This window comes from Sceloporus undulatus, chromosome 1 (assembly GCF_019175285.1).
Source record: "Sceloporus undulatus isolate JIND9_A2432 ecotype Alabama chromosome 1, SceUnd_v1.1, whole genome shotgun sequence".
In the NCBI taxonomy this organism is placed as follows: Eukaryota; Metazoa; Chordata; class Lepidosauria; order Squamata; family Phrynosomatidae; genus Sceloporus; species Sceloporus undulatus.
The window spans coordinates 111,343,243-111,365,774 of NC_056522.1; the positions used below are offsets into that span (position 1 = coordinate 111,343,243).

At 46.4% G+C, this 22,532-nt stretch overlaps 1 protein-coding gene across 1 annotated transcript in view; it reads right to left on the reverse strand.

Annotated features, from left to right (window-relative positions):
• Positions 1–21,860, reverse strand: part of NR2E1 (nuclear receptor subfamily 2 group E member 1) — a 46,224-nt gene extending 24,364 nt beyond the window's left edge. The window contains exons 1-2 of the mRNA XM_042444239.1: positions 21,233–21,860; positions 5,248–5,393 (exon numbers count right to left, since the gene is read on the reverse strand). Of these exons, the coding sequence (XP_042300173.1) occupies positions 5,248–5,393; positions 21,233–21,257 (171 nt within the window). The 5' untranslated portion in view covers positions 21,258–21,860. The remainder of the gene's footprint in view (positions 1–5,247; positions 5,394–21,232) is intronic.
• Between the last annotated feature and the right edge of the window lie 672 nt (positions 21,861–22,532).

Below are 22,532 nucleotides of genomic sequence, written 5' to 3' on the forward strand. Positions count from 1 at the left end.
TGGAAGGCAGTAGAAAGAGAAGAAGACCACATGCTAGAGAGGGAGATCTACACATGAGGCTATGTATTCCATAGCTTTTCAAAAATTCTCTCTCTCATATGTGCACGCAGACATGCACATCATGTTACACAACCAGAAACAGAGGTAAACTAGGAATACAAGGACATTTTCTAAAATCAGGTTAGCCTGCAAACTTCACCGGCCTGTCCTATGTCATAATCTATACACTAGTTGTTTAGCCCTAACTGAGTCTTTGGTCCGAGAGTCTAGTAAGGATCTGGATTTTTGTACCTTTGCTATAAACTCTTTATATCAAGGTGCCACTGTGATGCACTTAGTGCTGCTCACTTGTACAGACATAGTGGCAATTAGCAGCTTCCATGCCACTGCCATGATAAATCTGCTGTATATTCCAATCTGAACTTTAAAGAACCTGTCCCTATCTCCTGAGCCCTAGCTCCCAAATAGGTCTGGCACTTTGAACAGCTCTTTTAAAGTTTGGAATAAAACCTGAGATAGATTAATTGTCCCAATGACATGGAAGCCACCAGATCTCTCCAGCTTGCACAGATCTCTCCAGCCTGAAGTGTGCTGGTTTTCAATGTGGTCTTCCAAGAATTTCATGGCACAAAGTAACACATCACCGACTCAGGGTCCATATATTTAAAACAAAATCAAGGCATCTTTACATGGCTGTTGTTGTGTGCTTCAAGCTGTTTCTGATTTATGGAGACCCTAAGATGAAATTATCATGGGGTATTCTGAGGCTTAGAGTTTGTGACCCACTCAAGGTTACCCAGTGGGTTTCCATAGCCAAGCGAGAAATGAAACTCTGATCTTCAAAGTCATAGCCCTAGCCTGACATTCAAGCCACTACGCCATTTTGCACATAATTTATCAGCCACTCTACAGGAAGTAGAGCGTTTAAATGGAAAGGGTGCATTGTTTGGAAAATTCCAGTATTCTCTCTCTTGCTGTTAAGTACAGTTTAAATAGGATAGCATTTCTTGCATGTGAAATCCTTCTGTTTTTCCTCAGCTAAACCTCCCCATTTCCAATTGCTATCCTTTGCATGATAATATATACCTTTTGTAACCAATAAATAGACCATATGATCAAGGTATGTTTGTCACACAGAGACTCCACTTTCCTTTCTGGATCACTCAGATGGTGAGTTAAAGAGTCAAGCTCTTTCTATCTATATAATCTACTCATTGGCTAGTTAGGATGTAGGCTCTCCTATGCATATGTAATGCAAAGCCATTAGTAAACTTTTCAAAGTTTGTAACCTGAAATGACCCATCTTGTTTATTTTTATTTTAAGTGCACTCATCCCTCCACATTTGTGGCTTTAACTTTTGGCGGATTTGATTATTCACAGATTTTATCAATATGTTCTCTCTAGGACCATCTAGGTCCTCCAGCACAACTCTATGGTCAATGTTAACCAAAAGGAGAGAAACTACTCCACTAGGCATTTTTAGCTCCTCCAGTGCAATCCTATGGTCAATGTCTGGCAGATGTTGACCACAGAGTTGCACTGGAGAACTGGAGATTCCTAGAGAGATGTTCTCTCAAGTAAAAACATAATGTTTTTGTTATTTGTGGTTTTCCCACATCATGGGAGTCTTGTGCCCCTAACTCCAGTGATGTGGAGGGATGAGTGAAGTGTCAGATTTGGACATGTTTTTTCCTACTACTCTGCTAAAGAAAGCTAAGTCCTAACAGGTTTAGCTTTGATTTTTTAAATATTTTAATATTTTGTTTCCCAAACAAAGACTGACAGCTGTGAAACTTTAATTCCCAATATGTTTTAACCTGAGTTCCCATTGTTTTCTGTTTTTGGACATAACTTACATGGAAGAAGAGATAGCAGGGAAAGGAGATGAATATGGAGCTGAAAGAGGACAACACAAGTCAAGGATGTAGCTAAGGGGTTGGGGATGGAATGAGGAATTTCCTTCATATTTTGAGCAATGGAGAAAGTTAATACTTCAGTTGAGCATTTAGAAATACGTACAGTTTAGGTATCCAAAGAAAAGGAGTAGGCATAGTTAGGGAAGGAAGGTGTGAACAGTGTAAATGCAACAGTCCCAGTGTCTCAATCTCTGTAATGCTAGAAATTTGGAGACTGAAGGAAAATTAGTTTGAGGAATAGGTGCTTATTGGGGGAGGGGGGTGCCTTCATTCTGCCCTCCCTCCATATCCCTCCATATCTACACCTTTGGAGATAGAGAGATACAAGCTAGGAAATAGATAGTTTAAAGGGGGCAGTAATCAGGAGGAACAACCAGAAGAGAAGTGTAAAAACGATAGGATTTAACAGAAGTACACAAGAGGGCATTGCTACAGCTGCTATTCAGCATGCAAGGGAGGTGGTGGAGGTGGTGAGAAAGAAAATATGTGTAGACAGAATGAAAAAGCAAGATCAGGAAGATTCCTGGAGCTTGAGGGCTATAAGAGTGGATTTTGTCATGGGTAGCATGCATTTCAGAAGCCAACAAATGCAGAATAAAGGCAACAGTCCCTCTTCCCTGCCTCCCCCAAACCCCAGTAAGTAGTATAGAGCTGTCTACTGCTTTTGAAATTAAAGGTTTTCCTTATTATGAAGAAAATATGGAGTAATCAATAAAACCAGGAGTATTAAGTTGCACCTTTTGCAGCAGGTCTGAAAAATTGGTTAGGGAGCAGCCAAGAGTGGTCTAAAATAGGGCAGAGGAACTAGGCATCACAAGAAAAATCAGAAGAATCTTGTTGGGAGGAATGAGACAGGAGAGACTGTCCAGCTGCTTGTGGTGAAGGGGGTGGTGCCCACTGTGGAGGCATGTCTGGGCACTGCATGGCACTGTGATAGTTGAAAATAGCAGAAGAATTTCCTTGGCTGGCATCATGATGCCATGCAGTGCCCAGACATGCCTCCACAGTGGGCACCATCCCCTTCTCCCCAAGCAGCTGGGCAGTCTCTTCTGTTGTGCTTGGCCTTACAAGCAAAGTCAAGCCCTGCAGGACACTCTGGTAGCCCCACAGAGGCCCACTGAGTCACTCTTTCCTGGGCTGCTTGTCCTGGGAGATATGATACAAAAGGCTGGATATAAGGCTTGGGAAGCAAGAAGATGGGTTCCTGGCAGTGCACAGTCCAAAACCTGTCCCTGCTTCTTAGAGGGTTGGGATGAGACTTAAAGGCTGTGATTTACAAAAGCACAGGAAGCTGGTAGGTCAGCACTGGAGAAAAGCTTCCTGTTTTCGGAGAACATTCACCTAACATCTGGCTGTGCTGCCTAGAAGATTCTGGGAGTTGTAGTCCCCAACAGTAACATTTCCAAGTTCTGAGGGCAAAGGTTTTAAGTCTGGGGTTGGCGCACACTGTTTCTCCAACAGTTCCTTAGCTGTTTTGGAAACCAGCAGCCTTACCTCCCTCTTTCCCTACAGATCCAGTCTAGCCCTCAGCTGCTTGGCTGCTTGGCTGCCCTCTGCTGGGTGCTTCTCTCAGTCCCCACAACCTTCCCGCCTTGCCCTCTGGACAAAGAAGAATAATCACATTTCTGGATGGCTGAGATTCAGGGCACTTTGAGGTGGGTGGGGGGAGACAGGTGGCAGGAACCCACTCTGTGCTTTATGCCTACCACCAGAACATGGAAAAGATACTTCTTGGGACTGCCTCTTCCTGTCAGGTGGGGGATTCTGGAAGCAACTTCCAATAAAGTAGCATTTCTATCCTGCAATGACAATGGCCATGAATGGTGCACTAAGTTTCACCTCTTAATTTTTTTGTTCAGGCTCCTCCAACTCACACTTCAAGAAGAGGCATGGAGACACAAGACGTGGTGGGCAGCTGGAGAACGACCTAGGGCCTTTCTTTGCGAAGTGATTGGATGGTGACTTAACAATTTTGCAAAAAGGCTGTTTTGGGCCCCAAAGAAGATGTAGATAGGTCAGATCTGTTTCAAATTAGGCAACTACTGTACACCCCTAGATGCAGTTGTCTATCTTGAAGCCCAACAACATTTTCCCCCCAGGTCATACAATTCTCACCTCTGAAATAGAAGGATTTTCTTTTCCCTTGCAACCCTCAGTCTTACCCACATTTTTTCCTAATTCTCCTTGATATCTGTCTGAAATTAACTCCCCCATTGCTTAACTGCTGTATATCCACACACACTTATGGAGATGTAACAACTTCCCATGAAATCAGTGGGACTTTCATATTCAATCTAATCCAAGTATAAACAAATGTGGATGCCAGTGAGTGGGAGAGGTTGTTCATGAGACCCTTGCAATCTCCAGGTTCCTAGCACCTGGGGTCCAAATGAAATGACAGTCTGGAACCATCAAAAGTTAAGAACATTAAATTGCATTGATTTCAGTGGAAGGCTCAAACTCCTATTATTGAGCTCAGTGAATTAATAAATATTGGAGGTTTACTTAGAAGTCAATGATTACAGTATTTATTTAAAAATGCATTTAAGGTTGCAATGCAGGCCTTGCCATATTTATTCACAAGTGAGGCTGAAATTCTACACTCACCTCTTTCACACTAAACTGCTTTGAAATAAGTAGGATCTGAAGAAGCCTGAATGTGATTCGATCAGATGCAAAGGCTTTGGAGAGGAATCTGGCTTGGACAAGTGAGGAATTTCCCTCTCACCTGCATAATAAAAATGTGTGGGATCTTTCCCTTTACAGTTCATCCTAGATGGATTATGGTTTCAGAGCAGCCCTTGACTATGCATGCTTTGAAATCCTGGTGCTTTGAAGGTGAGGAGCCAACTTATCTATACATATGCATGTGTGTGTAAGGATAAATGTTTTATCACAGCCTATTAACCAACATTAGATATGTTACTATGAATCCATCCTATAACCACATAGATAGCAAATATATTGTCCAAGGATGAACACACTGAGATACAAAAATGTCAGGCACTTGTGGTATAATTTATTGTTGTCTAGCCAAACCTATTTCACAGGGTTGTTGTATACACAGGATAGGGCAGGGTTGAGGATAATGGAAAATGGAGCAATAAACCAAGTATATCTCAGATGGAGTAGTGATGGGGAGGAGAGACAGAGTAGTCCAATAGTAACCTAGAGTAAGTTGCATGCTCTCAGCCTCACAGGAAGGCAAAGCCAAATCTTCTCTGAACAAATCTTGCCAAGAAAACCCCATTATAGGGTGACCACAAATCAGAAATAACTTGAAGGCACACAACACATGCATACATTAGATTATGTTGTTGTAACCAGTACCTGGTTTCCAGATTTGCAGACATAAGTCCTGTTTCTTCTGATGCTTCGTTTGAAAAACCCTGAGCATCCATCACAGGCGTAAACCCCATAGTGCTTGCCAGAGCTACGATCCCCACACACTTTACATGGGATGTCCAAAATCCGGCCTAAAAGTAAAGGTAGGGGAGAGAATGAGAATGAGGAAAGAGGGTAAATACATTTCTTCAAAAGAGCCAGGTTGGTGTAGTGGTTTGAGAGTTGGACACCAGGACACTGGAAAACCAGGATTGGGATCCCCAACTTTTGTGATTTGATTATTCACAGATTTTATTAGTATATTCTCTGTAGGAATATCTAGGTCCTCCAGCACAACTGTATGGTCAACTTTAACCAAAAGTCGCACTGAAGAACCTAGAGATTCCTAGAGAGAATACTCCACTAGGCATTTGTGGCTCCTCCAGCGCAATTCTGTGGTCAATGTCTGGCAGATGTAGACCACAGAGTTGCACTGGAGGACCTAGAGATTGCTAGAGAGGTGTTTTCTTGGGTATTTTTGGTTTTTCCACATTCATGGGGATCCTGTGCCCCTAACCCCAGTGAAAGTGGAGGGATGAGTGTAGTCCCGAAATGAGAGCCAGAGTGGTCTAGTGGTTTGAATGTTGGACTAGGAGTCTAGAAATCAGGTTTCAAATCCTCGTTCAGCCATGGAAACTCTTTGGGTGACCTTATCCAAGCCTGTCTCAGCCTCAGAGAAAGGCAAAAGCAAACCCTTTCTGAATAAAACTTGCCAACAGGTTTGTCTTAGGGTCACCATAAGACTCAGAAACTACTTGAAGGCTCACAAGAAGTCATCCCAAAATAATTTTTCTGATCTATGCTTTGTGGTGACCTCCAATGTCTGTCTGATACCTTGCCAGCAGGAAATTTACCAGGGTAAATTACCAACTTTCACCGCACTACACGGATCGTTACTTTTGAACGTAAGGCCTGCATCTTCAAGACGCCCAAAAATGTTGCAGGAATAACAACAGAAACTGTAGCTGAAAGTACAGGAGCAAATTTATTATTTCTTTATTATTTACTATTTCTTTAAAGAAGTTGGTACCTTAAGCATCAAGAGCCAGAGTGGCATAATGGTTTGAGTGTTGGATTACTAGGACTCGGGAGACCAGGGTTCGAATCCCAGCTCAACCATGGAAACCCACTGGGCAAGTCACCTTGGGCAAGTCACATGCTCTCAGCCTCAAAGGAAGGCAATGACAAACCTCCTCTGAACAAATCTTGCCAAGAGAACCCTGTGACAGGACCGCCATAAGTGTGAAACAACTTGAAGGCACACAACAACAGCAAATCTTAAGTATCAACTCAGTGCTGGTCTATTTGGAAATCCATGCTAATGGTTTTACTGGGGTTGACTTCCAAGTAAGTGTGCCCAAGTTTGCTAGCAGACTAGGAAGTAGCTCCATTTAATTTAGGGGAATTTTAGAGTTAGCATTCTTAGGTGACATTTGCATCCTGTGTTTCCTGTACATAGTTTACTCTTCCTCCTCCTCCTCCACATTATCCAGTACTCACAACAACCCTAGGAAGTAGGCTAGGCTGAAAGATAGAGGCTCGTCCAAAATTCATCCAGTGAACTTCAAGCCTAACTGAGGATTTGAGCCTTCCTCTCCCCAAATCTAGTTCAGCCACAAGGCTTAAGCACCCCAACTGCATTGATAGCCTGATGTTTACTCAGAGTCAAACCTCACTGAGTTCATTATGCAAAGGGATCTTGTAGCACCTTTGAAACTATCTGTGGGAAACTAGTTGTGCATCTGAGGTAGGCTGAAGACTTTGAGATTTCAGTTCATTTATTTCAAAGACATAGCCATGTTAGTCTGGAAAATCAGTATGCAAAGGGATCTTGTAGCATCTTTGAGATTTCAGTCCATTTCTTTCTCAAAGGTGCTACAAGATCCCTTTGCATATCAAGGATTGTGCTTCCGAGCCCAACTGAACGCAATGAGTCTGCTCCGGTAAACCTACATTGTTTCCGACTTATTATGGCGACCTTAAGGCGAACCCATGGCGGGGTTTTCTCGGCAAGATTTGTCCAGATTTGAAGGCATACAACAACACCAACAAGTATTGCTACTCCGGCGAAGAGACCACTATGCCCAAGAGTTTGGGGAAGGGGAGAATACTTTTATGGGCTATAAGTCGCAGAAGTCCCCATCCAAAATAGTCACCTCCCCAAACTGCAGCACCCTCAGGCCAGTCCTGCCATGAGGTCTAGTGAGGCAGCCTCTTCAAGCAGCAAGTCGCAGTTGTCAAGTTCTCACGAAAGGACAACCCAAACCATCTTTTTTAAAGTGATGGTGGTGCACTTGTCTGCCAAGGAAAGAGCAGCGGTGTGTGTGAGCCTTTGTGCCCGACGGGCCGAAACAAGGCTCCTCTGGACCACAACTCCCTCCTTCATCTTCCTTCACCCGGCTGCACAAAGTTTGAGTCCCTTCATCCCCCCAAATTCCTTAAACCAAGGAGCTTACTAGGAAACAGAAACCAAAGGTCCTTCCTTGCTCCAGATAAGTCTCTAGCAAGAGCCCAAACCTGATATCCGCCAGAAAGACAAACCTCTACTGGACTCTTATCTCCCGCGCATGTTCCGCCCTACTACGCTCTGACTAGTTTACTAGTCACTTACTCTAAGTGACTTCTAAGCTAGTCAAAGCATAGTAGGGTCGCTCGAGTCCAACAGAGGTTTGCTTTTCTGCAAACAAACAGTAAGTACCTTTGAGTGCTAAACTAGTTGTGCATCTGAGGAAGCAGACCCAATCTAGGAAAGCTATGTTACAACATCTTTTGCTATGCCAATCTCAAAGATGCCATTTGCATACTGAATGTAGACCCACTGAGTACTTACTTACTGACCTACTATATCTAGAGAGATCTTGTAGCCCCTTTGAGACTAACTGAAAGAAAGAAGTTGGCAACCTGAGCTTTCCTAGACTTATGTCTATTTCCTCAGATGCATTTAAAAGTATATTTAAATCAGTGTTTTATTGATTGCATTTTATATCTGTACTGTCTTAATTTGTTGATGTAATCCCACCTCGATCCGCAGGGAGAGGCGGGAAAATACAAATAAAAATTATTATTATTATTATTATTATTATTATTGTTATTATTATTATTATTAAGTCTAGGAAGCCTCATGCTGCCAACTTCTTTCTTTCAATTAGTCTCAAAGGGGCTACAAGATCTCTCTACAGACTGATTCTTCAGACAGGCTATATCTTTGACTTACTATAGTTAACATCTTTCTAGTTCTATTTATACCTCCTCCTCCAATTTTTAGCACCTTTCCTGCTGGTGCATCTGGATTGTAGAGATAGCGCAGTTTAAAACCAGTTTAAGTGCCCTAGCTCCAGCCTATGGAATCCTGGGATTTGTAGTTTTGTGAGAGTTTAGCTTTGTCTGCCACAATACTGGCACCTCACAAGACAGCAGATCCCAGGGTTCTGTAGGATGGCACCCAAGCAGTTAAAGTGGTGTCAAGCCGCATTATTTCTACAGTGCGGATGCACCCTAGGATTCCCTTAGCACCGTTTGGGAGAGACAAGGAAGAGAGTAGTTTTAGGTTATCCATTCGCAAGTTCCAGAGAAAAGTCGACCCACTGAACCAATAGGATTTACATAAGTGTTGATTTACTCCGTCTTCACTGCTTCCAGTCTGTTTGGCACTAGCAACTGCATTTAGTTTACGCTGTTTACAAATTTTGTTTGCTTGTTTTGTACATTTTCAACTGTTGTAAAGGCACTTGAAAAAGGTGTCGCAAGAACTTTAATTACTCATTGATCAGGAATTTTGGTAAGAAATCAATGCTATATTTATTGCTGCTATTGATACATCTCGATTAGCCTTCCTGAAGACTAAACTTCTTAGACTTTATGCCATGGGCTGCAGGTTTACTTTATTTATTTTATTGTTTGTATGTACAGTGCTGTGTAAATCTACAGTGCTATATAAATAAAGCATAACAACAACAACAACAACAACAACAACAACAATAAGACAAGTTTGGAATATCTGGCCATCGTTTTCGTCTTGTTATAGCTTCTAACATTTTAGAAACATTTCTACCCTGAACAAAAGTGTGGAAGGATGTCATCTGAAATAAGTGTTTTTAGGATCAGGGTGTAATTTACGCTTCCTTCATAAAACAGCTGCATGTCCTCATAGCTGTGAAAGTTCACTTAAACTACAACTACGGAGAGGATTTCCCTGGCCAGCCTAATACTAATAATTCACTTTAATGGCTCTGAACGCCTTAGGTTGGGGTCAGACGGATCCTAGACACTTTAGGCAGGACGACCTTATGGCGAACCTATCATGGGGGGTTTGGGCAAGATTTACTCAGAGGAGGGTTGCCATTGCCTTCCCCTGAGGCTGAGAAAGTGTGACTTGCCCAAGGGCTCCTATGCTTCCTTTGAAACAAGCAGCTTTGCGTTCACTGTTTTTTTGCTTTCACTGCCGCTTTACTTCTAAGCAAACATATTTAGGGCAGCCCCTTCCGATCCCTATCCTAAGTACTTGGGGTGAAAGTAAATTCTCCGGATTTAAGCAGAACTGAGGTTGTCTGCTGAAACTGTTATCCTACCACTGTCTTGGAAGCAAGTTTTGTTGATATTGGTAGAATTCAAAGATATAGCCGTGTTAGTCTGTAGAATCAGTATTTAGAGAGAGACCTTGTAGCACCTTTGAGACTAACTGAAAGAAAAGTTGGCAGCATGAGCTTTCTAGACTTAAGTCTACTTCCTCAGATGCATATCATGCTAGTGTTGATATTAGGTCTTTAAAAAATAAATGCCAGCACAGAAGGCGATTGTAAGGTTATAAACTGCAACTGAGGTGTTTCTATAGGGCTAACCCTAGGCACACTTACTTGGGAGTAAGTCCATTCGAGAGTCATGCCAGTCTGGTGTAGTGGTTTGAGCATTGGACTATGACTCTGGGGACCAGGGTTCAAATTGGCCATGGAAGCCCACTGGGTGACCTTGGGCAAATCACACTCTCTCAGCCTCAGAGGATGGCAATGGCAACTCCCCTCTGAAGAAACTTGCCAAGAAAGCCCCTTAGGGTTGGCATAAGTCAGAAACGATTTGAAGGAACCCAACAACAAGTCCATCCGAATTCAAGGAGACTATCTTCTTGTAGATATGAATAGAACTGGCCTGTCCTCTGGATTCAGATCCACACTGCAAAACAAAGCAGCTTGACCATCACTTTAATTTCCATGGCCCAGTGCTATGGGGTTCTGGGATTTGCAGTTTGGTGAGGCACCAGACCTCTCTGACAGGAAAGGCTAAACATCTCGCAAAACTACAAAGCCCAGAATCCCATGGCACAGAGCCGAGGAATTAAAGTAGTGTCAAACTGCATTATTTCTGCAGTGTGGCAACAGACCCTAGCCGCTCAACTGTGGAGCAAGTGAATTCAGAACTGAAGCAGGAGGCCAGTTCGAATGCAGGCTTTCCAGCCCCGTTTATTCCGTGGTAAGTGTGCTCAGTATTGAGTTTTGAGCCCAATCCGCCACGCAGAGAGGCATTCAGAGGTAGGACTCACTGGGCTTCAAGGAGGTGTTTTTGTTGTGTGCTGCCAAGTATTTTCTGATTTAGAGAGAACCTATGACATGCAAGACTCATTTTGTGAGTGAGGTCAGAACTGAACTCAGTTCTACGCTAGAGTCTCACTGCAGGAGGAAAAGGGGTTTGCTATTGCCTTCCTTTGATGTGCAAAGTGTGCAACTTGCCCAAGAAATCACCCAATAGGTTTCCATGGCTGGCTGGGGACTTGAACCCAAGTCTCCAGAGTCCTAATCCAAGGCTCAAGCCCACTACACTTCGTTGGTCTACTCCCAAATAAACCATCGGAGGAGGGCAGAACAAAACCAGTGTAGGAAAATAACTGGCCCTTCCTCCAAAAGTCCAGATTCCCGGGGAAGGGCGACTGGGGCTGTGGCCTTGCAAGGTGAGGGACCCAAGCCACCGCCTTGGGCAAGAAGAAGATAATGGTTTTCAAAAAGAGGGGAAGACTTGAACATTTAGGTATCCCTTGTTTTAAACGGAGACCCTAGAGAGTGGAGGAAAGAAAAGGGGGGCTGTCAAGAAGGTTTTAGACTCTCCTCCTTCTCAATAGTCCTTCAGCCTCGAAAAGAGGAGTTGGGGAAAGAGAAGGAGAGGGGCTCTAATGTGTGGGAAGATTTCAGCACTTTCTCTCTTCCGATAAATAGGATTCCCTGCATGCAAATTCTGCTGTCTCTTTCCCTTCACTCCAACTGGATCACAGGGCAATAAATACCTTTGTAAACTGGCAAACGAACCATTTCAGGTCACTCCCTTTTGGGAAGTTTTCTCTGCACAAAGTGATTCTTTTGCTCTGTCCTCCTCTCAACTCTCTTTTGGAAAGATGGTGAGATAAAGTTTTCTTCTTTCACCTAAACTATTCAATAGCTTTAGTTAGGATTTCGCCTCTACACCTGTAGATTCAAGCCATTAGTAAACTTTTGTTCAACTGCAAGCTGCTTGTATTTGTTTTGAATCAGTCTCAGTTCTTAGGTCCAAACCACACTGCAGAAATAATTGGGTCTGTAATCGCTTAACTGCTTGGCCCAGTGCTGGGAATTCTGGGTGATAGCTTTGGGTGATATTTAGCCACAATAAACTACTATTCCCAGGATTCCCTAGCACTGAGCCAGGGCAATTACGGCAGCTGGATTATTTCTGTGGCCTGTTTTGGAGTTTAGAGAAGCATCCTGAGACAAGGACACTGTTTCTGGTCCTCTACTAATTTAAAGCCAGGCTCTAACAAGCTTGGCTTGGATATTTTGGGTGTTGACATATTTTTGTTTCCTAAACAAAGGCTGAAGTGAAGCCTTAGGAAACTGGAATCGCCCACATTATGGAGTGGAAGGACTGAGTAAAGCCGGACAGATTCTTCTGGAGACCATTTGGGGGGTGTATGTTTGCCACCAGTAGTAAGAGAGATGCTTTCAGACCTGGCTTCCACCCCCTCCTCCTTTCTCCCTCGACTGCAAAACAATGCTTCCCCGGGAGACAATGGGGACATTAGATAAAGTGTTAACTTAATGATTCCCCCCAACCAACCACCCACCCACCCAAATTGAAATCTGGTTTGACTGCTTCCAATCAACGACCCACAGCAGCTTCTCCTCTAAATGGGACTCGACAGCTGCTGGGTGCAGCCCGGAGTGGAGGAATGGGGGGATTAGGGGGCGAGGGAGGAGGGGCGACCCCAGCAGAGGGAGAGGACAGCGCTAGCCACAATCCCAGCCCCTGGTACAAGCTCTGAGGAGGATCCGGGGAGAGGGGAGAGATGCTGGGGCTGGGAAAAGAGGGAAGTTTTCCCCTCCTCCGAGTGTTTTCTTTTCTGATGGTGGGGCTGAGTAGTGGGTGGCTGCAAAGGCCGAGAAGGCGATCTCTCTCCCCCTCTCTCTGTGTCTTTCTGTCTTTCTCTCTCGGTCTTTCCCTGGAAGTGGCGAGAGCCAAGCTTGGCTTCTGGAGCGGTGTAATTACACGCCCTCCTTGCCACCTGCCTATTGGGTCACCAGTGACCCGTCAAAAAGAGTAGCATGGGAATCCGGATTGCACACAATGGCCACAGGGGAGAGCACTCGACTTGCCCCCCTCCAAATCCCCCCTTCTCTCTCACACACACACACTCACAAACACACACATACAAACACATACACTCAGAGCTCACTCCTTGGAGGACTTCTCCCCCCTCCTCCTCCCCAACAGCCTACTACAAGAAGTTTCCACCCTCCACAAGGGGGAAAAGGCAAAGCAAAGGGGACACTCTTCTAATCGGACAAAATGTAGGGCTGGCTTCTTGTGGTTAGTGGTAGCTGGGGGGTTTCCAAGTTATGCAAGTCCCAGGCTTGCAAAAAACCCCGTGGGACCGACTTTTTCTTCCTCCCTCTGCAGAGAGAGCCCCATCATCCACCCCATGCGCCCCATAGCCACTACTCCCCCTTTCCTCACTTTGAACCCCCCTCCTCAGGATTTCAAAGGCTGGCCCCTCTTTGCTTAGCCAATGCCTGCAGAATAATGTGACCAGACATGTCCTCTTTTTGCAGGACGCGCCCTACATTCCAGCCTTCTGTCCAGGAGGGATTCCAAAAGTGTTTTGAGCAGGACGAAGAAGCATGCGCTTACATTTCTAGGAGCGTTTTTAGTTTTTCTTTGGCCATGTCCTCCATTTTTTCCATTTTCCCCTTGAATATCCTCCATTTGGCGATGCCTTGTCTTCCTTTGGGCTTATTAAGATATCTGGCTTCCCTGCTTTTTGATCCCCCGCGCCTTTGCGAGCCTCTGAAGGCCTCCTCGGATGTCAATGGCTTGAGTGGGCCTTTTGTTGTTGTTGTTGTGTGCCTTCAAGTCGCTTCTGACGTATGGCGACCCTAAAGCGACCCTGTCATGGAGTTTTCTTGGCAAGTTTCTCCAGAGGTGGTTTTTTTTGGGGGGGGGGGGCATTGCTTTCTTCTGAGGCTGAGAGAGTGTGACTTGCCCAGGGTCACCCAGTAGGTTTCCATGGCTGAGCCGGGATTCGAACCCTGGTCTCTAGAGTCATAGTCCAACACTCAAACCACTACACCAAGCTATTCCCAGGAGCCCAGCTGTGGGCTCCAAACCTTTGAGGGACTGAAGTTTGTGTCTGTTTATTTTATATGCCGCCTTTCTCCCGGAGGCGGCTCACAGAAGGACAGAAAATCAAATCTACCCATGCAATTTTAAAAGCAAAATTATCATCTTGGAAGGCATTTTCGACCCCAGACAGATCCACCCGCAATCTAAGATTACGCGCAGAAGGTGGGGTTGTTCTAACCCGGCACTCCGGTTTAACGTTTATTGGGGAACAAGAACGGAGTAATGAAGAAGGGATTTACTGTCCTTGCTTTGCAGGGAGAGCAGAGGAAGGAAAGGACACATGGAGAGAATAAGAAAACGTACATTAATTCGTGTACATTTTTTCTCTAAAAATACAGAATGGCAAATCCTTTGAACAACAAACGTGTAAGAAAAAAAATAATCTGAAATAGGTATTTGATTAAAACCCGAAATCTATGATCAAGCCTGGAACTGAATAAGGGATACTTATACAAATACATATTTTACAAAAACAAAACTCTTTCGTGAGTCCACGAACAAACTTGTTTGGAAGTTGCCTTCACTGGATTTACAGCGAAATCCTATCTAGAGGTCTCTCCCTGTTTTCAGTGCATCATGCTCCGGGGTAAATGCGCATGCAGAGGAGGACGCAACCTTTATCCTGTAGTAAGTGTCCATTTTGAGAGGAAAACCGGTCAAAGATTTCCCCACGAAGTAACCCCCATGAAATTCAATAGGGCTGACTCCCCAAGGGCTCTAGAGGAGACGTATTTTGGAGTTAGGCGACTTGGGAAGAAGTATCTCCGATTAAAGACAAGGCATTTATTCTGGCAGAAAGTATAACATAAAATATACATTTATGGGAGCGTTTATTAGGGATGCAGTTTTGCCAAACGGGGACAGTTCGGTTTTTCATTTCACCGAGACCCTGCCTATACTGAACGCTTTTTATACCCGACCTTTTGCATTTAATTTTGTTTATGCTAAATAACACCTCCATCGAATCTCTGATACCGATCGCATTAACCCTTAATGTCCCCCCCCCCCGAAAAGACACTGATATGGATGGCCTCGGTTCCTACCTGTTGATCCTAGTTCCTAAAACGCCTGTCTCTTTGGAGGGCAAGGAAACTAACACCTGTTGAAGACACCTGTTTGTTCAGCTCCCTTCGGAAACCCACCGAGGAAAGAGATTATGTTCACATTTTTCTCCATTTCTGTAGCTTTTATTTCGGCCACGAAGGAGGCCAAAATAAATTAAATAAATTAAATAATTAAAGAAATCGAAATAAAACCCCACCCTGTAGGTGCCACAACAGCCTGAGCTTTCAGGAGAACACGGGCACTTTCCCACCTTCACAAGACTACAGCGACATAAATAACGGAGGTGAGCCGAATTATTAATCCCGAGGAGAACTTGTGAGGCGCCTTGGGTTCCTTTTTTGGGGGGAAGAAAGGTGGCGTAGAAGTGAAATAAATAAGAGACTGACTACCCAAACGAAGCAAACTTGCTAAAACAACCCCAGCGCCGCTGTTTCAATCGGTCTACTCCAGTTTGGAAGACCGATTGGGTTTAGCCCACTGTTATTACTAAAACAAAAAAGCCACTGTGGTGTAGTGGTTTGAGGATTGGAGACTTGGACTCTGGAGACTTGGGTTCGAATCCCGCCTTGGCCATGGAAACCCACTCGCTCAAAATGCTCATGCTTCACAGCCATGCTCAAAATGGAGGACATTTTTGGGCAGGTCTCTCTCTCTCAGCCTCAGAGGATGGCCCTGGCAAATCCCACTCTGAAGAAACGGGCCAAGAAAACTCTATGAAAAGGTTTTGATTTTATTTATTTCAAGGATGTATATCCCTCCTTTCTCCCACAATGGGATTTGCCTTAGGGTCGCCATAAGGCATACAACAACCAACAACACTAACATGACTGGACCAAAGCAAAGTAGCCAGAGGACTCTCCAGCGTTGCAGTGGGTGGGCTTTAACATAGGCAGGAGAGGCACACCACCACAATCTCACATTCTGTGTGTATGTGTGCGTGTGTTTCCTTGCCCTCTTCCGGCGGCCCCAGCGTCGTCTCCTGCCCCCAATGCTGCCCTCTGCCCCTCTGCTTTTGGCTCCCTCCCTCCCTCGCTCCTCTCTTCTGAAACTTTTGCTAGAGTTTGGAGGAGTGCTTTGGGGAGGGAGGAAAGGAAGCAAAGGCTGTGGGGCCCCTCTCAGGAGCCAGGGCTGTGGGGCTGAGAGACAGAGAAATGGGGGAGGAATTTGGGGAGGTCACCGGCTCCCGGACTGACCCCTGTTTCAAGGCCCCAGAAGTCTAACGGGGCTCGGGCCGGCGCTGGGAAAGCGGCTAGGCCATCATCCCTCGACGGGGCGCCCTGGGGGTTTTCTTCTTTTGTGTGTGTGTGTGTGTGTGCCTGGTAATTGCTTAAAGATATATGGCAGCTTCGATTACTGTAATTACCATCAGAGGCTGTTGAAAGAAGTTAGGCTGCTTTGCGAGGCCTCCTCGGCGGGGTCTGATTACCACCCAAGCAGAGAGATCACATCTGACATCCCATCTCCAGCCCAGCCCGGCCGGAGGGGAGGAGGCCCCGACCCACCCAGGGACCCAGGAAAACAGCAGTCAAACAGCCCCCCCCCCCCCCAGAAAACCCCCAAAGTCAGACAAATCCCCCCCCCCCCCCAGCGATCTCCCGCGCAAAAGATGCGCCTGTCTTTCCAGCACCAGCCAGTTGTTGGGTGCCTTCAAGTCGTTTCGATTTATGGAGACCCCTAAGGCGACCCTAACACCTTAGGGTAAGATGTATGTACAGTACAATCCCTTAAACTCCCTATGTACAGTACAATCTCTTAAACTAGTGGAAGGAAACACGGGATACAAATATCACCTAAGAATGTTAACTCAGAAATTCCTCTAAATTAAATGGAGCGACTCCCCAATCTCCTGGCAAATATATGGCACACTGACTTGGAGGTCAACCCCAGTCAAACCACTAGCACTGATTCCCAAATAGAACCAGCACGGGGTCGATGCTTAAGGTTTTGTTATTGGTTGTGTGCCTTCAAGTCGTTTCCGACTTATGGCGGCTTCTCTTGGCAAGATTTGTTCAGGGGAGGTTTGCCATTGCCTTCCCCTGAGGAGGCTGAGAGAGTGTGAGCTGGCCGAGGGCACCCAGTGGGTTTCATGGCCGAGCCCTGGCCTCCAGAGTCCAGAATCCAGAATCCAGCCCTGGCCTCCAGAGTCCTAGTAGCCCAGCACTCAAACCGCGACCCAAATAGAGACCGAGGGCTTAAGCAACCCTTGCCTTGGAAGCCAAGGGGGAGAGGGTTATTATTTTTTGAGGGAGGAGGGAATAGTTAGTCGGGGGGGGGGCAGCTAGGGAGTCGGATCATGACCATCATAACCAAGAGCATCCTGTCCAGAGTGACCAGGAGATGTCCCAAAGGAGGAGAAGGCCCCGCAAAATGGAGGACCTTTCAGGTTAATTGGAGGCCATGACCAAAGAAAAGCTAAAAAGACTCATAGAAATATTACATCCATGCTTCTTAGTCATGCTCAAAGTGGAGGACACTTAAGAAAAATGGAAGGCATTGCAACATATAAAAGCTAAGAACACTCGTAGAAATAGTAAATCCATGCTTCTTGGTCATGCTCAAAATGGAGGGCATTTGAGGAAAATGGAGGACATTACAACTTATAAAAGCTAAGACTACTTATACAAATGTCATGCTTCTCAGTCATGCTTGAAATGGAGGACATTCAAGAAAAACGCAGGGCATGGCAACATATAAAAGCTAAGAACACTCATAGAAATATAAATTTCATGCTTCTCAGTCATGCTCAAAATGGAGGACATTCAAAGAAAACTGTTAGATATTACCAAATAAAAGATAAGAGCATTCATATAAATATTAAATTCACGCTTCTCAGTCGTGCTAAAGAGGGAGGACACTCAAGAAAAATGGAGGAACGACCAAATAAAAGCCAATAACTCATATAAATATTAAATGAACTCTTCTTAATCATGCTAAAAACGGAAGACACTCAAGAAAAAAGGGGGGCATTGCAACATATAAAAGCCAAGAACACTCACAGAAATATAAATCCATGCTTCTCTCAGTCATGTCCAAAATGGAGGACATTCGAGAAAAAACTGTAGGACATTACCAAATGAAAGAACAATCATAGAAATATAAATTTCATGCTTCTCAGTCATGCTCAGAATGGAAGACCCTTTGGGAAGGTGGAAATGTAGGACAGGTCTTGAAAAAGGAGGACCAAGCCTGGTTACTTTGATCCTGCGTATCTTTTCAGAAACAGCAACGGAGCCTAACAGGCGCTGGGGGGGGAAAGTCAGCTTAAAAAGTATTTTCTCTTTCTACTCGGGAGTATTTTTTAGGAAGCCAAGGATCGCAGCCCTTCTCACGTTACTTCCAAGGAATCCAGTGTAGGAAAGGTCCCTGTCCCTGTCTTTTAGCTCTTCTTGAGTCCCCAAAACGGGCCCGAAATGAACAAAACTCAAGCCTTTAAGGTCGGCCAGAGTGTGTCGGGCAATCCGGAGCCATTAAAACCCGCGGGAGTTGAAGGCTTTGACGTTTATTGGTGGCAATAGGGATGTGAAGCCAGTCCGGTTATAGCTGGAAGGCCGCATCCCCCCCCCCCCCACCATTCAAAAGTTTTTCCTAGGAGAAACTCGCCTTGTATTTATTCGGGATCGTTCCTCCAGCGTTGCTTCCAAAAAGACTTGTCCGGCGCAAGTCGGGATCCACTTTTTTGTTTCTTAATAAAAGGGCTGGGAAGATCTCTTTCCACCTGGGAGCTAATCTCCTAGTATACATTTTACTCGCAGAGGAAAACCTCTGTTATTTCGAGAGGAGATGTTTCTTTTTCACATCGCGGCAAAGCTTATTGGGAAGGCAGTCTCCTCGAGATTCACAGGAATTACCTCCAAATAACACCCCGATCGTTTGGAAAGTGTTTCTGCATTGGTTTGTGGATAACCTGCCTTTAAAACATCTGAGGAAGTAGACGGAAGTCTAGAGGAAAGCTCATGCCCCCAGTTTCTTTCTTTCAGCTAGTCTCAAAGGTGCTCTCGCCAATTTAAAACCATGGTTTCCGTCGTTCTTTTCCGCTGTTTATTGCATTCGTTCCCTTTGCCCTCCCTTCATGTCTAAAGACACGTTCAAGAGTCTGCAAAAAGACTTTCGTTTTTTGGTCTTAAAAAGTGTCACAGTCACAGCATTTGTCGGCCGAGGGTCCGATTCTGCGCGAGAAATGAGAAGTCGTGGAGGCAACCTGTGTAAACGGACAGAGGAAGAGCCCAGAGCCCAGGAGTAACTGGGATAACTGGGACGCCCCAGCTATGATGACCAGAACCGCGGGACTAAATAGAGGACCTACAAGGCCCGGCGAAAACTAGGGTGAACCTGCAATCCTATGCACAATGAAGCTGCTTCGGAATAACACCCCCCCCTTCATCCCATAGCATGGGGTCTCCTAAAATTCAATACTCTCCTCAGACTTCATCGGCACTCACTTCCCCCCAGAGTTCCTTGTATTTTGCTTCCTTGGTTTCTTCCTCGCTCCCAAGGCAATGGAGGTAAAACTGACCCCAAATCCTCGGCTTCCGTCGCTGCCAAAGGGTGGTTTTGCGTGTTGGACTACAACTCCCGGAGACCAGGGTTCGATTCCCAGCTCAGCCCTGGGAAAAGTCACACTCTCTCAGCCTCAGAAGAATCTCTTCAGAGCAAACCTGGCCAAGAAAACCCCAGGGAAGGGGTCGCCATGAGTCAGAAACTACCTGGAGGCACAAAACAATCACACCAAGCAGAAGCCATACACTTACTAACCCCCTTCCCTGGCCGCCGAAACGATTTTACTTTGGTAGTTTACTTTGTGGGATTTTACTTTCGCTTTAGGCCACTGGGATGGGGTTGGTTTCAAGTGTCTGCCTGCCTTTGCTCCATATATATAGTCAAGTTTGGGAAAGAGAGAGAATATCAAGCACGGCCAGGAGCCCAGGGTTGGGCAGGAAAGTTGGTTCACTTCGCACCCATTGCAAAGCCCCCAAACCTCACCCTAACGATGGCAGGAGGAGGCTATAAAGAAGAGGAAAGTGATGGTTTCCCAGCCAGACACGTGTGTCCTTCCCTCCTTCTTGCCCTCAGAGTCATTCAAAATCTAAGGAGGGCCCTGAAGCGTCCTGAGCCATCACTTGTCAGGGCCCCAATTGGATTGTGCCTCTTCCTGACCCCTTCCGGCACATGGCCACCAGCCCCCCAAGTCCTGGCTCCCTCCAGGGCCAGCGGCCTCCGGAGCAAAGGCAGTCAATCAGACTTAGGGGCTGGGACAGAAATTCCCCGGTTATGAGCTGGACTCGGAGGGAGGATTAAGGGAAATGTGACTTTTAAGTTCTTTCTCTTTCCCTCTTTGGCAGGATTAATTCGGCGAGGCTGGAAACGGTGCGCAAAGCATTCCCGTTCAATCCGCTTTTCAAGGAGATTTCCTTCCTCTCCTTTCACTTTCCGAAAACGAGGCACCTAGAACTATCGGGAGTTGTATTATCGGGACTCATTGCAGGGAGGGAAACTTGCTTTGACCCATCAGGAAACGCACCTCGACGGAGCGCAGCCCTTCGCCCTTGCCTTTAGCCCAACTTTTCCGCTGCTTCTGAAGAAGGAGGCGCAAAGCTAGGAATGGTCCAGAGCTATGTCTCTGAATTCCCGGAGCAAGGGACCCAAAGGCCCGACCTGACCGAGAAAGAGGGACGCAAACGCCTTTTCGGGAGCCCCTTCTCAAAGATAACTCTGATCTGCAGTTAGTTACAGGCCCGGCTGGATCCGAATCAAGGCGGGGGGATAGAGAGAGAGAGAGAGAGAGAGAGAGAGAGAGAGTTTACAATCTGGATTTAAAAAACCAAATCTGGATTTCAAATCACTCGCCTCAGGAGCAAACTAACCTCTTTGGCCCTTGGGAGCAAGGCTGAGGGACCGAGACTCAAAAGTCGGGCAGTTCCCGCGCAGGGCGACCAGCCCCGTCCTCCTTTCCCCGGACGCGTCCTACATCCCAAGCTCCTGCAATTTTGCAAAACGTCCTCCATGACTGAGAAGCAAGGATTTACATTTCTAGGAGTGTTTTTTCCTTTGGTTCTGTTTCCCCTTTTTCTGGAGCGTCCCCCATTTTGCGGCCCTCCTCCTTGGCCGTTATGAGGACTTTTCTGTTCCCCCTTTTCCCGCCCTAAGAGCCCCAACCTTAGCCTTTTGGGGTCCCCCCCACAACCCTCGCCTGAGTCAGGCCGGGGCAGCAGCAGCAGCAGCCTTTACCCACTTGTTGATCCGGCCGGCTTGCTCATGTCGGCGTCCCTCCGGCGTCCAGAAAGGAAAGCAGGGGCCTCCGGGGCCTTGCCGGGGCCCGAAAGTCCTTCCCCGGCGCTCCTTTGGCCGACAGGTGCCTCAGAAGAAGGCTTCCAGGCGGCGGCGCATCCTCCCTTCTGCCTCCCTGCCTGCCTGCCTTCGCTCCTTCTCAGAGTTTTCGGACCCAGCGACCGAGGAGACTGAGGAGGAACCTTTTCTTGCCTCCAGCTCTTTGAGAGAGGAGCTCTTTGCCCTCAACTCTTCTCCTTCAGAGGGAAAAGGAAAGGGGGAAGAGAGAGGGGGGGAGTGAGGGAATGAGAGAGAAAGAGAGAGAAAGAGATGGAGTGAGAGAAGGAAGGAAGGCGCCAAGTCCCGCCAAAACCCCCTCAGGTGTCCCCAAGTTGGGGTTTGGGGTGGGAGGGAGTGGGGTGCTTTGTTCTGGGGCAAGGAGAAGGAGAAGGAGAAACAAGGAGGAGAAGGCAGAACAGGTCTGTGAAGAGGTCTGTGAGGGGCCTGAAGCGAGGCTTGGAGGCTTTGGCGCTCAGCTCAAGAGAGGAAAGGCTGGGGAAGAATAATCATTAAAAAAGGAGGGAAAAAAGAGAGAGAGACGGTGTCATGTTTGTGGTGTGTGAGAGAGAGTAGAGAGGGGGGGAGCAGGAGGCAGTTCTCAGAAAGTGAATAGCACCGACCCCCCTCAATAAAATAAATAACAAATTAAAAGAAAAGGGGAAAAAGGGGATGAAGGAAAGAAAGGTTTCCGAATTATCTCCACTGGCTGACTTGTGTCTTCGAGGCACCTATAACTCCCCGGGACTTTGACAGGCAGCCGGAGGGAGGGAGGGAGGGAGGAGAGGAGGGAGGGGAGGAAGCTTTGGGCTCCCTGGCCTTCCATCCCCTCCCCTCCCAGCCCTCCCCCATTCTTGGCCAGGCTGTGACGTCATGGGGGGGGACAAGGAGGAGGAGAGGAGAGAGGAGGAAGGAGGAGGAGGAAAGGGGTATTCAACTCCCCCCTCCGCCCTGGGAGTGGGAATGGACCTCCTCCTCCTCCTGCCTCACTCCCCTCAGTCCCTGAAGCCCCGCTCGCTCCTGAGAGCAGAGAAAAGTTGGGGGTTTTTACTCTGTTCGTTTAAAAACAGGGGAAAGAAAAACAGGAAGAATTCAGGGTTTGGGGTTGACTTGTTAAGGCATGCTGGATCAGGGAAAAGAAAGTTGTCCCTCAAAGCCAGGCAGTCTCAAACTCGGAGGCTCCCTCCTTTTCTGGTGGGTAGGAGTCA